Below are 16,677 nucleotides of genomic sequence, written 5' to 3'. Positions count from 1 at the left end.
AAATTGTACGAGCCCGACTGTGATTTGAAATGATCCCAATGAGGCGCCATTGATGATGTATGTCTTTCCTTTGTTTTGCCATGTTCTGACAAACTTTCAAAAAGGGGTACAAAGTAAGGAAGAACCCGTTTTGTGTTGGTGACAATAAAAAGTGAGGAAATGACTCACGTTGGCAGGGTGAGGGTCTGTTATGGGTTTGGACTTTACCATGGCAGAGTCATGAAAACATTTTTTTTTTTCTACTGTAATGAAAGTAAAGTGAGAATCAGCATTCAAACAGGAGTTAAGCTGCATTCGAGGACGGTTCGAAGTCGGATATTTCCGAGTTGGTTTTTCCCAGTTCCGACCTGAAAGCGTTTGAGGCGAAAGTAAACAACCAAAATGGCGGAGAGCGGTACATTGTATTGTATTTGATTTTGTTTCTCAAAACTCATTTTGACCTCCAGCAAACTTACCTGCTTGAAATTGTGCTTCACTTATTGTTTTTTTTTTATCTTATTTCATAAGCATTTCATACAGTTTAGTAGTTCACCGTGTAATTTCATGCAAGGCGATAGCGGCATTTTTCTGAATGAAGAACGCTATCGAGTTTTATACTCGAGTGAATTTTTTTTGCTATTCTGAGTGACGTCACATTGTAGTCCGTCGGTGAAGTCGGGTTCCTTTTTTTCTTTTTCTTTTTTTTTTCCCCCGACTTCGCAAGTGAAATTTCCGAGTTCAAGGGGGTTTGAACTCGGAAAAGTCCGACTTCCGTCTATCCTTGAATGCAGCATTAGTTTCCTGTCAAGTTTTCATGCCTGGTTTAGAGTGCTCAATTAGGATTTCAAGACTATTCTAGGGTTTTAAAATAGCATTTACAGCTAAGACTTGGGTTTCAAATTAGGGATTTCAGGACTTGGTAAGGGTTTGACAGATCGATTCAAGTCAGGTTTTGGTCTCACGTCAAATTTGGGGTTTCAAATGACGGTTAGGACATCAAATGAGAGTTCGAAATGAGTCTTGGGGTTTCTAATAAGTGTTTGAAGTCATGGTTGGGTTTTCAAATTGGGTTTAGGTTTTTAAATTGTGGTTTGATGCACATTAGGGTTTCATGCCAGGTTCAGGGTTTCTAGTTAGAGTTATAAAGGTTCCAAATTAAGCACGTGTTAGGGTTACAAGACAGGTGATAGGAATTTAAACAAAAATGAAGGTTCCAAATAAGGGTTTCAGAGGGCCCAGGCTTTCAAATTGGCGCGAAGCTAAAATAATAAAAATAAGGGTTCTAAATGAGTGGTTTTGAATTTTGTCGGGCCGACGTTAGGGTTTCAAACCAGGCGCAGGGATATACGTGTTGGTTTCAAATTGCGATTTGGTTAAATTAGGGTTGGAATTCTCATGTTACAATTTCAAGTTACTTTCCAATTAGGGGATTAAGCCTTTGTTTTGGTTTCCCTATTAGGGTTTGAAGCAAGGTGTTCTCAAGTCACTGCAAAGGATGCTTCCGATACTCGGTATCAACTTCAAACCATCCAAAACTGAATCTGTATCACTGAAGGCCTTCGTAACCCCCCGCCCCAAAACTGACCATATTTGGACATACAGACATTCCATCCAACAGCGACAATATGCAGATGTGAAATGACTACATGGCAGATATTACAGTAGGACTTTACATTATCATAGTTTATAGACAATTTATGCAATCGAGTTGCAGATGTTTCCATACAGACTGCGGGGTCAGATATAGCGTTCAGAGCACTCAACCCTGGAGAGGGGGGGTTCTCGACGATACCCCCACTCGGCCTTGTGGTCTATGATGTCACACGGGGCCCCGACCGCCTTTTGAGTGGCCATGTGTTCCTCGCCACTAATATCAAACAGATGACGCTGCGACCGACGGAGCGGTCAAAACAACGTTAAAGGAACGCGCAAAACTCAGCTCGCTGTCTTAATTGTTGACAATGAGGACAAGGCGTCCTTAAATCCCGTTTGTCCGCACGTGCTGTTTTGAGGCCAGTGGCGAGTCTCTGATTTCCTATCACCTCCACGTCCTGAAATAACACTTAAAAGGTTTGACCCAGAATAATCCATCATCCACCGGACTATTAAAAAAAAAAAAAGGAGTTTCCTGGACGCGAGGACACAGACAGAGTTGTAATTGAAGAGTGGCTTCTGGAAGACTTTCTCACTTGGGATCTGGCTAATTTCAGGCATCAACTCACATGACCTGCACTTGTTTGATTTCCGTCCCTCCATGTGGCTTTTTTTTTTTATTCATCAAAGGTGTGCAAAAAATGTCTTACAAAAGATAAAATGTGCTGATCTTAAAAACAGAAAGGTTCTGATTTGGTAAGATCCTCTCATGCTTTTGTGAGCATGCGGTATGTGATTTACTAAGATTGTAATATTTTGCTGAACTCCCAAATGGTGGGTGTTACATTTTACCTTCAGTCTTTTCAATTGCAAATTATTTGAATGAAATATTGTCATACTCTGCTGAAACAATCTCACTTTACTGATACACTCTCACGCACACTACTGAAACACTCGCATGTAACAATTGATAAAACACCGAACACAAATAACTAGGGGTGTTAAAAAAAATCGATTCGGCGATATATCGCGATACTACATCGCGCGATTCTCGAATCGATTCAATAAAAAAAAATCGATTTGTTTTTTTTTTTTTTTAAGAGCTCAGAATTGTTCATTCGGTAGTCTTACCGATTCAACGTCTTATCATCATTGCCTTTTTTTTTTTTGTGTGTGTGTGTGTGAATCAATTTTTAAACTTCCATTTTTAATGGAAAAATATTCAACAAAACGAGCATGGAAGAATGTTATATGAACGGAACATTAAGCCTTAATATTTTATTTTAATGCTGTTCAAACATGAAACAAGATTACAACCTCTATAAGACTGAAATTTCAGATAAATAAATAATACATTTTCATATAAATCTTACACTCTACAAGCGTACTGATTAGTATTTTCTAAATTTGAATGAAAAAAAAATCGCAACAATCGACTTATAAATTCGTATCGGGATTAATCGGTATCGAATCGAATCGTGACCTGTGAATCGTGATACGAATCGAATCGTCAGGTACGAGGCAATTCACACCCCTACAAATAACTATCTACTACCCAATAATATTACATGTTAAGGTCCCAAAATGTCAAACAAAATAGATTTTTTTTTATTTTTTAACACCATCCAAGGCACAGTGTGGCAGGGGTTTATGCAGTTCCGGTCCCAAGGGCTTCAGACAACTCACAAAAGCCATCTTACTTCCGCTCTACTGGCTGCCCACAATGCCGTTCACATGCGGCAGACGGATGAAGTGGAGTGGTAACGTGCGAGAAGAAAATACTTGGACAGGCATTTTGTGTATGCCGCCGGACAATTCAACTAGATGATTCAAATAACGCAAGAAGGGCGTGTCAAAGGAACATTAAAAAGATAGCGAACAATAACTGGATCACCTCATATGTGTTTTCATTTTATCTGCATTGCCATAACAACGGCGCTACGTTCAAGTTTGGTAGCTTAACAAGATTAGATTTGTTACACCAAAACTACACACACCTTTTGCTCAACAGACATATTAAATAATGTATAGTAACATACTGTTGCTAAAACTGAGCAACATGACTTAGTAGATGATATCACCATGCTAATTACGCTAATAAGTACGTGTTTTACACTCTTTAACTCCGAAGAAAACAGCCCTGTGATTTGTATTAACAGAAACAGACATGCAGTAAATTAATATTAAAGTGTCTTCCTTTTTTATTTATATAGCTAACTTTGTTCTTGACCAGATAGCTTAGCTGCTAACACAATTAGCATATAGGCTGTGTTTTCCTCTTCATTTATATAGCTAACTTTGTTCTTCACCAGATAGCATAGCAGCTAACACGATTAGCATATAGGGTACTCTTTTATCAACATTAAAGTGTTTTCCTCTTCATTTATATAGCTAACTTTGTTCATCACCAGATAGCATAGCAGCTAACACGATTAGCATATAGGGTACTCTTTTATCAACATTAAAGTGTTTTCCTCTTCATTTATATAGCTAACTTTGTTCATCACCAGATAGCATAGCAGCTAACACGATTAGCATATAGGGTACTCTTTTATCAACATTAAAGTGTTTTCCTCTTCATTTATATAGCTAACTTTGTTCTTCACCAGATAGCATAGCAGCTAACACGATTAACATATAGGCTACTCTTTCATCAACATTAAAGTATTTTCCTCTTCGTTTATATAGCTAACTTTGTTCTTCACCAGATAGCATAGCAGCTAACACGATTAGCATATAGGCTACTCTTTTATCAACATTAAAGTGTTTTCCTCTTCATTTATATAGCTAACTTTGTTCTTCACCAGATAGCATAGCAGCTAACACAATTAACATATAGGCTACTCTTTCATCAACATTAAAGTATTTTCCTCTTCGTTTATATAGCTAACTTTGTTCTTCACCAGATAGCATAGCAGCTAACACAATTAGCATATAGGCTACTCTTGAGCAAAAAAATCGATCTAACATTTGCAATGATTTGTATAGTTACTGTAATACCAAAAATTAAATTTGTATTAAAATACAATTTAATCTAATTTTCCAGGTGTACTGTTTGTAACAGGTTATGTGCCAGTTATATGACAGTTCATGTTTTAAGTTGGAAGAATATCAAACACTTTTGACATGAATAGTAGTTTTGCTTTTAGTGAACATGACACCAAACTATGACCCCCCCCCCCCCCCCTTCGGGTTGTTGCAATGTAAGAATCCATTTACTACTCTGCCTTGGTGGAGGTCTGACCTCTCCGAGTGATTCTCTATAGTCTTTTCTAAGAGCATTTTAGCATTAGCATGCCTCGCACACGGTTGATTCTGCAGCTGAATCCGCTCCAGCTGCCAACTCCTCTCAATTAGCTCCTTCTCTCGCTTCATAACGAGCCCTTTTTCACACTTTTTGCGGACTACACACGCACGTCCTTGTTTCCGTCCAGCCATCCGGTCCATTTCAACAAGGAGGATTTCGGGTTCTGTGTGTTTCTGTAAACAAAAGGGACACTGAGCCGCTTTCTTCCTCGCTTTTAAAGCTCATTTGCATGACACTCGTCAACACTCTCCGACGCCCGCTCAGCTCTGCCAAATAGAGCAAGTGAGATAGGATAGTCTGGCACCCTCCAAAGATCCTCTACGATTCATTTGCTGTTTGGACATCATGTGCTCTATAAGAATGTTTTTATTTTTATTTTATTTTTTATTTTTGTTTGTTTCTTTTAGATTTGACTATATACAGTATAATGTATGAGCTCAAACTTCCACCAAAACCAACCTAAATAACCAAGTAAAAAATAAATAAATAAATATATATATATATATATATATATATATATATATATATATATATATATAATATCAACCATTGCCTTCATTTAGTTCTCAATGGGTTTTGAAGGTTAAACACAAATAAAATAATTTACATATTTTTTTTGTGCATGAAAACACATGAAATTGTCCATCAAGTTGAGTTGAGAAGCCTAACAGCCACAATGGTAAATTTGTGTTCGATTATGGGTGTCAGGTGATGACAATTTTGAATCGTAATTAATCGCATGACTTCAATAGTCAATACTGGTAATTCATTTCATAATTTATATCTGTTCTAAATGTACAATAAAATGTATAATAAAATGTTTTCTTATTTATTTTACTTATTTTTCATACTCTTAACATAAAAGTGGAAAAAAAAAATGTTGAACTAATAGAAATGTGTCTGCATCTTTAAATCATTTCATACAGTAATACTAATATAAAATTGAGTTAAAATTAAAAAGATGTACTGTAGTGTAAAAATTGAGCAGGATATTGATTTGTGTTGAGGTCATTTTTCTGCCACTAGATGGCATTATTGCATTTGTAGGATGTTGATGACAGCTCACTGAAGTTCCCCCCAGTGCAGACTTTGCAAGTAAGTGGCGGATATTAATCGTGCATTTAAAAAAAAAATTGTGGCATTAAAAAAACTAACTCAAAATTAAATCTCTAATTCTGACACGCCTACTTGAAATTAACATCCACCGATTACACAACTGGGTCCGCCATATTTCACAATTGTTTTATTTCCCCACAAAAGTAAAAATACGTGTCTTGTTTTCAACATTGTTTGGTGCAGAATCCTACTAAATCTTCTCACCGCTCATATGATCTACGGCGTTGGCATCCAAAGCAAATAATTATGCAAAATGAAGCAATGAGGTAAAGCGCTGCGGTGTCCCAAACCGCCCAAAACACACGTCCCCAATTAGTGTGCGTAACATAAAAAAAAAAAAAAAAAAAAAAAAAAAAAAAGAGAACAGGTCCAACTTGAATAATGAAATCTTCCAGGGGATTTCTAATGCAGGGGGTAACTGGTGCTGACTGAAAAGGTCATGAAAAGGAATTTGGCCGCCCCCGGCCATGTCGAATGTGCCGAGGAAGCTCCCCTCCATGTTTGAGAGGTCATGGACTCGTGTTGCATGCGCGCCACAATGAAGACGCGCGACCGCAGCGCATTACCAGCATGTCCAAGTCAGCACACGGCTTGATTTATTTATCTTTCATTTTTTAATGATTTATACCTCCCGACGACGCTGCCAGCTCCTCTATTAAGCCTTATTGGAATGCCGAATAACAGACGTTGACATGACGTTTGGCTCAACGCACTCAAACGGTGATGAGCAGGTTTTAATGTGTGTGCTTTTCCTCGAAGGGGGAGAGGATTTATGGAAATAATAGGCTTGGTTATGCGCGGGGGCCACTCGACAACAGAGCAGGAACATTCTTGTAGCAACATGCTTTTAGCCGTAAAATGAAAAATGCGGATTCCTGACTTGGGTTCAAGGACGTGTTGTCCTGTGTTGTTTTGCTGCAAAAATGGTTTTGTTTAAAAAAATAAATAAATCTTTGTCACATTTTACTTGAAAAATGTGATATGTATCTCTGAATTAGACAACTTTTTTGAAAATAAAAAAATGCAAAACACTTTGGAGTAACAAACTGTATTGGTTATCATATGAAAAGCAGGTTATCTACAATATTTTGTTGTCATTCATCATGATTTTTTTGACGGCATATAAGCACTTTAAATTAAAGTTTATTGTCCATTGAAACTAGTGTTGTTCCGATACCGTTTTTTGGCCCCCGACACCGATACCCAGCTTTGCCGTATCGGCCGATACCGATACCATACCGATACCTAAGATCGGCATGCAGTCAGCATGTCACATATCAGTGAATGTTGTGCACGAGCAAGACACAAGATGCTGCATCCAAAATCCTATATTATTGTGGGAATTAATGGTATCGGCATGTTGCTTGTGAGTAGTCACCGATACCGATACCACTGTTTTAATGCAGTATCGGCACCTTTGCCGATACCAGTATCGGTATTGGAACAACACTAATTGAAACACATGTATCTTCAAAAAAAAAATTTTTCTTAAAAAAAAATCTTCAAATGTTTTTGACTTTTTGGACATTATCCAACACAAACAACTTTTGGATGCATTTTGGATTATATGTAAAAGAAAAGGTGGATGCTTTTGTTTCTTTCGTCACCCAAAACTCACCCAAAGAGTTTTCTTCCTGTCTTTTTAAAATTAAAAATCCGTCTCGATTCACTTCTTTTCACTGTCCAATCGCCACATTTTTTTGTAAACTCCTGTAGTACATAAAATCCTATTGTATTGTAAATTAAAATATTTGCTCAAAGTCGCTTAATTTTTTTTTTTAGAGCTATTTTGATTTAAAATAAATGTGTGGATGATTTAGAAAATGTTTTATTATGGGCTGTCAATTTGTCAAATGTAAATCACGTATGTCCAAACACATACGCTCACAAAATCGTGTTTATGTGATAGCAGAGAAAGAAAGAAAGAAAGAAAGAAAGAAAGAAAGAAAGAAAGAAAGAAAGAAAGAAGCAAATGGGCTGCTCATCTTTGGCCCTTCCCTCTCTTTTTTTGTAGATTTTTCAAAGAACAACTTTACAGAATGTGTTTCCTCTTCTTGAGCGACAATAATATTTAAAACTTGGGTATCCATTAAATTATTGAAGAATATTATCTAATTGAATTGCCCGTGAGTGAATGTTCCTTATTTAAACATGTAAACGTATTTTGGGGTAAGTGAAGGGTTAAAGTTAACTCATTTGCTCCCAATAACGTGTAAAGACGTTTTTTTTTTATGTTTTAAGTGTCCCAAAGACGTATTTATACGTTTTTTTGTTTTTTTTTAATGCTAGAGCATACAGAAGGCTTTGATGCAGCCTCTCAACTGCAAAGAACGGTTGCAGAAATGGTAGTTATTATACAAACGGCCAGCAGGTGGCAGCAGAGCAAAGGAGATCAACCAGGGCCATCTAGAAAAAAAGCTCAATTACTTACAATTTTAAATAGATTTGTGAAAACTAATGAAACTTAGCTCTTTTCTTATGCTAATTGCTGCAAAACGGAAACAGATAGAAACATACTTTTCTTCCTGATGAAAGAAGAGATTTTATTCTTTCTTTTGATGCTTTTATAGCAGTTGAACACAATATTCTGTGGGCCTTGCAAAATCAGTCAAAATTCACTAAAACAGCCGGGAAAGAACGGGATTGCGAAATGTGAAAATGGCTGCGAGTGAATGAGTAAATAAACTAGGGAAAAGTCGCAAAATCTCCATTGACAATCCGGCGTTTATCTTATTGCTCTGTTCACCAAATGCAGATTTTTTTCCTGAGCCCCACTCGATTTTTTTTCTGCACATATTCCCACACAAACCAAAATTATAGTGATCATTGTTTAGGCAGTTTTTTATTTATTGGCAGTAGAAAGTAGCTTTGCAAACAGAATGAATGAATCTCATTGATTGATGGTTTGATTGCAATCTTTTCGATTGTCTTAAACTTTGGTGAGGAGATTTCTGATAAACTCCGAAAGACCGGAGCTATGAGAAACCAGAGAGTCGAACTTCTAACGTGGGAAAATTTCACATTCTTATCTTTAGGGTTTTTTTTTTATTCTGTGAAATACTTCTCGTCGTTGGGAGTGTTTCATGCCAGAGGATGGACTGTAAATGGGTAAATGCGAATGTAATGTAATGTTCGGAGGCAACGAAAAGGTCAGCCACGACATAAATAAAGACTTGCCTTTGCGAGTACTTTCCAAATGGGGGACTTTTATTTAGCACGACTGAAGAGAAAGTATCAGTGCAGCACTCGACAACAACATCCAGCTTCCAGGAACATTCCCGCCGCTCCAGCATCCAACAAGACGTAACTGCGCGCCAGCAACGGAGCGTGACAAAACAAACAAAAAAAACAAAAAAACAAAACAAAAACGATGCGACACTTAAATAGAGCCAAGGCGTTGGGAATGTGAGACACGTTTTAACGATGCTCTTTTGAACAAGAGAAGATGAGGTGTTTAAGGGTCGGATGGGGCGTTTTCGTATAGACATACAGCTTCAGTCAGAGTTCCTAAAGTACTTTCTTTACACTTAGTACAAAAAAAAAAAAAAAAAAAAAAAAAAAAAAAAAAAAAAAGACATCTCTACCCGTTAGTGCTTCGTTTTTTTTTTTTAAGATACTATTACATAAATAAACAATTTATTTTTCAGTGTTCAGAACAGACAGTTCCAGTGTGACTGGAAGACTAACATTAACTCCACCATATTCCAGTTGGCAGCAGAGGCTTCCACAAAAGTTCTCCGCTCATATATATATATATATTTTTTTTTTGGTACACCTCAACGCACATTGCTTACAAAAATGTGTCCCAACGTGCGCCCAAGGGTCGTCCATGTCCACTTCAGCGCTAAAAAAAAACCCCCACCGAGGTTTTGGCGAGCATCTTTGTAGGTCTTAAAATTCCCAGAGTGCACTTCTCACCTGGGGTAGTGGGGGAGGGGCCCGTCCCTCATCTTGCGGTCACTGCGTACATCCTCGCGTGAAGTCGCCTACTTGGTAGTTTGCATTTTACTCTGTGAAAAGCAATTTAAAGATTTCTGTGTGCAAAACGATGCCGTGAAGAGCCGATAGTGTCAATGGCAAAAAAATAAAAAAGAAAAATTCCCTCAAAAAAGGTCCTTATCTGGTGTGTCGGGTCCTCTACTTGCAGGTGAAGACCTCCGTCCGCTCGCTGCACGTGTTGCACTTGACGAAGCAGCACCACTGGAACTTGCAGTTGCACTGCCACACTTTGGTATACTGGTGCGTGTTGTAGCCCCGCCCGCAGCACATCAGGTCGCAGCCGTCCGTGTGCGGCGAGGTGCGGTTGCACAGGCGGCCCTGGGTGCCCACGCTGCCCGTGGCCGCGTCCTCCTCGCAGTAGTTGGGCGACCTCTCGATGTACACGAGGTCCGTGTCCATGGGCTTGCGGTAGCCCTGAGTCTGCTTCACCTTCAGGTGGCTGGGCTGTCGCAGGCGGTTCGCCCGCATCACCTCCACGTGCACCGCTTCGTTGTACTTGTCCTTGAGCACGTAGCCGATCTCCCGGAACTTGGGGAGCGTCGTCCAGCACGTCTTGGTGGTGCAGGAGCCTGAGACGCCGTGGCACTTGCACTCGAGCTTCATTCTTTCTTCTAGAACCTGAGGAATGGAAGAGATTTGAGGTTAAACGCAGGTTTACATCTATGATCTATACGAGTAATGTTGGAAAAGATCCAGGGCTGGATGGTCTCCAAGCAAATTTTTATTATTATTTTTTTTTTTTTCAGATCACAGTGGCCCCTAGCAAAGCAAATACTCACATTTCCTTTCATTTCCCACTAGATTACAATCACAAATTTTTTTACTGTGCATGTTGTGACACATAAATAATTCACAAGTTATACCAGGGATGGCCAATCTCGGTCCTCGAGGGCCGCAGCCCTGCAGGTTTTGGATGTTGCCCTTCTCCAACACAGCTGATATATGATCCGCTAAAGCTTAATGTTCCATTAATATAACATTCTTCCATGCTTAAGGTGTGAAAGTTATACGTTTTGTTGAATATTTTTAAGGCAAAAATGGATGTTAAAAAAAATCGATTCGGCTGCCTATTGAATCAATTCGAGAATTGCGTGCTGTCGTATCGCAATATATTGCCGAATCGAATTTTTTTTAACACCCCTAACCACAGCTGTACACAATTCAAAGGCAAAACGAGGATAATCTGAAGTAAAGATGTCTCCATTTATTTGGCAGGGTGAGTTTTTTTTTTTTTTTTTTCCTCCCAGAGTGGATTTTTTTTCTGCCACCTCATTATCCCTGTCAAACAAACGCAACGACGCGGGAGTTGTTCATTGATTCTCCGCAGGCTCGCGCTTCAGTCCGCTCTGCTCCTCATGGCGAGGATTTCCCCAAAAAATGTAAAGAGCGAAAAGCCGCAAGGAATGTAGCGCGCTGAAGTTCCTGACAAATAGATGGAAACGTCTACTACTGACGTGTCCGTCAAACGGAGACGGCTGATTTACGCACTTTTGAGAGCTTTTTATAACAGTCCGGTCACAGTAAAAGTTCCTTTTTATCAGCTCGTTCGTCTTGATTTTATGACTGCACAGACACTTTTTATGCGGAATTTCTTGGCTTGTGCACATATGAGGGGAAATATGCGATGATGGACAGTCCACCAGGAAGATGCTTTGGACTAAGTAACATTTAGGGGGTTACTGGTTGTCTTTGAAGCAGAAGATATCAATAAAATCCTCTCCTCACCCTCTCTTTTTATTTGGTTTTCACGCCCCGAGTTACACGAGTGTTCCAACGCTAAAAATGCAAATGCAAAACATAGTTGGAAGTGTTGAGTGGAAGATTGCCGAGTACGTACGGTCACGTTTGCAATCATTTGACTTATAGGAGGACTCGAAAGTATATTTGTATTTAAGTTGAATTTGCAAACAATTATCGTCTCACTTATCGGCACTTTCTAAATTATCCGTTTATCGGCATCGGTTGAAAATAGTATTATCGTGCAGACCTAATTTTTACAATGATTCAGAGGGATTGTTGCACACTGTTGTCATATTTATAAATGAAAGCGCCGAACCTGTCGGCCTGCGTCTTCATCAAATCCACCAAAATCGCTGCATTCGGGGATGGTCAGAAGTCGGAAATATCCGAGTTCAAACCAGGAAGTGCGTCCGGGAACGACCCCTTAAACTCGGAAAATTCCACTCGCGAAGTCGGAAAAAAACAAGGACCCCGACGTCACCGGCGGACTACAATGTGACGTCGCTCTGAATGCCAAAACACAATTTACTCGAGTATAACACTAGATAGCTTTCTTCATTCATAAATATTCACCATAACTTCATGTAACGCAACGTACGTGACAGTATTGCCGCTATATCCCTGCATGAAATTATACGGTTAACTACTTAACTGTATCCGCCAATTTGGTTGTTTACTTTCACCTCGAACGCTTTGAGGTCGGAACTGGGAAGTTTCAACTCGGATAATTCCGACTTCCGACCATCCTCGAATGCAGCAATAGCCTGTTTTTTTTTTTAGTCTAATATAACTGTCACTTCTGGAACGCCCAGCGAGGCATAAGGTGTCTTCTAAACTTACCAACATGCAAAACTAGACTTGGCCCAGCATGAAAATGAAGATGCGCCCGGTTTTACACAGTCTATTTTCTTTTTCCAAATGAATCGTCAGGTGCATCGGGGGTGCAGCATCTCTGTGTGCGGTTCCAAACTTGACGAGACTACACTTTGGGAGTTATTTTGGGGAAGTCTCAATGCAAAGACAGATGGCAACTACATATCCTACAATCCATTCGTCTTCTGTTAAGGCACCAGGGTACGTCCAGGTGGCAGAAAATGATGAAATGCTGATGACTTGAAACGAAAATAATGACAAATACTGTACGTGTTATGTTTGGTAGAGAAGAGGAAGCCTTAGAAGCAGGACTGTTGGCCTCCACGTACACAGTAAATTTGCAATGACGTGTTACGTTCTGGCACAGTGCTGCTGGGGCATCCCGCTGCGGATTCCACTTTTAAAAAGAATCCATGCAGATCCATTTGTCACAATGACGTCACTTCAATTTTGTTCTTCACACTCCGTTTTTCAGCCCGGGTGACTAATAGAAGAGCAGAGTTTGCAATACGGGCCAGCGTTATAATGGAAAGAAATGTGAACAAGAATTTATTTTATTTTTTTTAAATCATAACCTAGAAAATAGAACGAAGCACCAATGTAACGGTTGAAGCAGTTGCGGTTTTGTGTTTCGCCAATAGGAGGAGTTGTTGTTTCAGTAATTGTAATAGAAAGTTGCTGTGGTGCGCAAACTTATTTTGTTTAGGTGCATTGTTTTTATTTTCCCATTATTTTTGTATCATTAGTAGGACTATATAGTCATTAACAATTAGTTTGTAAGTAAATTAAAATGGTAAATTTTATGTTTGACTTTTAGAGCACGATTACGTCACTTCCTGTTTTCGTTAGCGTAGCAAGGCAGTAGTCCGATGCAGCCACAGCAGCTCTTCGTCGCGACGTACAGGCCAAAGTGACATGTATATTTTTTTATTTGTATTTTATGTTTTCTATGTTTTGTAAAGCTAAGTTTATTTTATTGTATACTTGTCTCACCAGTTCTACGGTGTGTCTGTGGTAAAAGCAAGGCCCACAGTAAACATCAGTGCAAAGAACTCTTGTGTCTCCGATTTGTGAACAAAACGGCATAACCAATTATATATATTAGTGATAGACCGATATGGTTTTTTCAAGGCCGATACCGATACAGATTATTTGTAGTCAAGTTGGCCGATAACCGATATTTCAAGCCGATATTCATTTGCAGTAAAATGGGGAGGGGGGGGAATTCTTTCAAACTATATATAATTTCTCACTGAGTAACAAATTCATGTGAATGTAGCTCATTTGGGGTTTTTGTTAGGGTTCGTAAAAACGTTTCAAAAAGATTTTTGCGGTGAAAAATTGTGTGAATATGTTCCAAATGTGTTTACGACAAATAAAAACTGACTGCGAACATCTTACAAATCCTGATGAAAACCCCAAATTCGCTACGTTCGCAAGTATCCCCTGCTCAGTGAGCTTTATCGGCCTTCAGATTCAAAACATGGCCGATGCCGATATTTGTCAAAATGCCAAATATCGGCGCCGATTATCGGCGCCGATATTTGGCTATCCCTAACATATATATATATATATATATATATATATATATATATATATATATATATATATATATATATATATATATATATATAATATATAAAAAAAAAAAAAAATACCTTTCTCCCCGCCTCATTGTTGTGCAAGTTCATCAGGCGACGAGGGGTCTTCTTAATCTCCCGGGCGTCGACGAAGCGGCGGGAGAAGTCGATGCCGTACTTGATGTCGGCCGAGCACCCGCCCCACTTCCAGCCCTCCTCCTGATTGTAGTAGCCCTGCTTCTCGCGGTCGCAGCCGCATTGGCTCAAGTTGCCCTGGCTGCACGCCGCCGTGATGGCGTGGGCCACGCCCGCCGCCGTGATGGCGTAGGTGAACGCCGCCTCCCGGCTGCCTGCGGGAGGGGAAGGAGATGGCTCGTTTAGGGAGGGTGTGGCCGATGTAAAAAAATAATAATAAGAAATAAAAAACGAGGATTCATCCATATTTATATATCACACGGTTGGGCCACCATTGGTGAACTTCAGGTGGCCAACGTTGACGTCGAACCCTGGCGCCCAATTGAGAGCAGTTGTGTCCAAACTTTTTCCTCTGAGAGTCACATACAGAAAAACTGAAGGCTTTGAAATAGAGATAGACCGATATTGTTTTTCAGGGCCGATACTGATACCAATTATTAGTAATGAAGGACGCCGATAACCGATATTAGAGCCGATATTCATTTTCACTAAAAAGGGAAAATATAGTCAAACCTCGGTTTTCGAACGCTTCTGTTCTCAAGCAAATCGGTTTTCAACCAGAAAATTCGAGAATTTTATGTCTCAGAACTCGTCCAAAAATTCGGCTCTCAACCAAACCCAAAAAAGCCGAGCGTACCTGAACGCGACTCACTCGGGAGCCGAGCTAACTTGAACGCCCAGGATGCTTCCTCCGTAGCACATTCGTGTTCAAAGTTTTTTTTTTTTTAGTTTTGCATCGTGTATTAGCCTTTAATCATGGGTCCAAAGAAAGCAAGTGCAAGTGGTAAAGCTGGTGAAGAAAAGAGGAAAGTAGTGCGCAGAAATATTGAATTTAAAAAATAAATGTTTGCATTTTTTTCCCCCATCATTTTAGATAGGATATCTAAATAAAACAGGGTATTTCTACCCTTTTCTATTTATGGTATGGTATGGTATGGTATGGTTTCGGATTTCGAACAAATCGTTTTTAGAACAGCCTTCTGGAACGGATTATGTTCGAAAACCGAAAAATTTGGGGAAAAAATACAAAAACTCCAGCTCTTATTTTATTTTATTATTATTTTTTTTATTATTATTTTTTTATTTTAAAGCATATGTTTATTGAGCAACTTTTAAAGTTAGTAAAATATTGTGTGTTTTTTTTTGCATTTTTATTTTTTAATATTAGTCAATAGACATCTTTTTTTTTTTTTTTTTTTAAATCTAACAAGTTCTGGGATCTTCCAGGAGCAGTAGCATGTTTTCAAATAAAAACAAACAATAAAAACAATATTTTCTACACAAAATAAAGTCTTCCAAAATTTCAAAATATCCAAAGTAAAAACAGAAGGTGCAGGGAGTTCTCAGGGTCGACAAAAAATGAAAATAAAAACTTTATTTATTTTTAATTTACATTCAAATTCGTTGCCTGAAGTTAACACACACAAAAAAAAAGAAAAAAAAAGGATCTATTATCGGCACCATATGATTCTTCAAAATGGCCGATGCCGATATTTCTCAAAATGCTGAATATCGGCGCTTAAGAAATTAAATATTTTGTAGACCTTATATCGCAATTGACAATGACCGTCAATATGTGAGAATATGAGAGTGAAATATGAGAGTTTGATAACTTGCCATAAAACAGAAATTTTTTACTGCAGTGCTAGTAAAGACTTACTTTGTGTATGACTGCATAATCTGCACATGATCTCTATGATTTCTGCAATAGAGTAACACCTTGATAAGACATTTAATGCCCTTCCCTGTTGCCTCCTGCACCTTTGCAGGAATGCGGTCCCACTTCTGACCACAAAAGCATTCCAGGCGCCGCTTATGGGAGTGCAGTGTTGGAATTTTTGTGCGGTGAGAGCTGGTCTAGGTGCTGTCCAAAGTGCTGAATTCCTCAACGGTAGCACCTTGTGTGCAGCAACCCGAAATGCAAACGACCACCGTGTTCAAGTGCCGTTGAATCACTAACAACAATTGAGGCACGTTAGCATCTCTTTTAACTAGTTTTTTTTTTTTTCTCGAATTCCCTGGCATCCCTGCCGGCGTCTGACCTTGTGAGGCAGCTTGTGTGATTTCACAATTACTTTGTCGTCAAGTTTTAAGATGACGCAATGAGTGGACGGACTGAGAGTGTGAGAGAAGTGACCGAGTTTATAACCGATGACAACAAACACAAATTATGCAGGCCTGAACAAAAGCGATGGTAATGTTAACTTAATATTTTGTTGCATCACCTTTTGCGGCAATCACTGCAATCAAACGATTTTTGAGACGTTTGCACCTGTGCAACTGTAGTCATAGCAA

General features: G+C 39.0%; 1 protein-coding gene across 4 annotated transcripts in view; it reads right to left on the bottom strand.

The window, feature by feature from the left end:
• Positions 1 to 9,181: 9,181 nt before the first annotated feature.
• wnt7bb (wingless-type MMTV integration site family, member 7Bb) overlaps positions 9,182 to 16,677 on the bottom strand; it is a 48,623-nt gene continuing 41,127 nt past the window's right edge. For all 4 annotated transcript variants that reach the window (XM_077517431.1, XM_077517430.1, XM_077517432.1 and 1 more), the window contains exons 3-4: positions 14,266 to 14,537; positions 9,182 to 10,612 (exon numbers count right to left, since the gene is read on the bottom strand). In XM_077517431.1, the coding sequence (XP_077373557.1) occupies positions 10,133 to 10,612; positions 14,266 to 14,537 (752 nt within the window). In that variant the 3' untranslated portion in view covers positions 9,182 to 10,132. The remainder of the gene's footprint in view (positions 10,613 to 14,265; positions 14,538 to 16,677) is intronic.

Source organism: Festucalex cinctus, chromosome 3, assembly GCF_051991245.1.
Source record: "Festucalex cinctus isolate MCC-2025b chromosome 3, RoL_Fcin_1.0, whole genome shotgun sequence".
NCBI lineage: Eukaryota > Metazoa > Chordata > Actinopteri > Syngnathiformes > Syngnathidae > Festucalex > Festucalex cinctus.
Note: the sequence above shows the minus strand (reverse complement) of the source record. Positions and strands in the feature narration are given on the sequence as shown.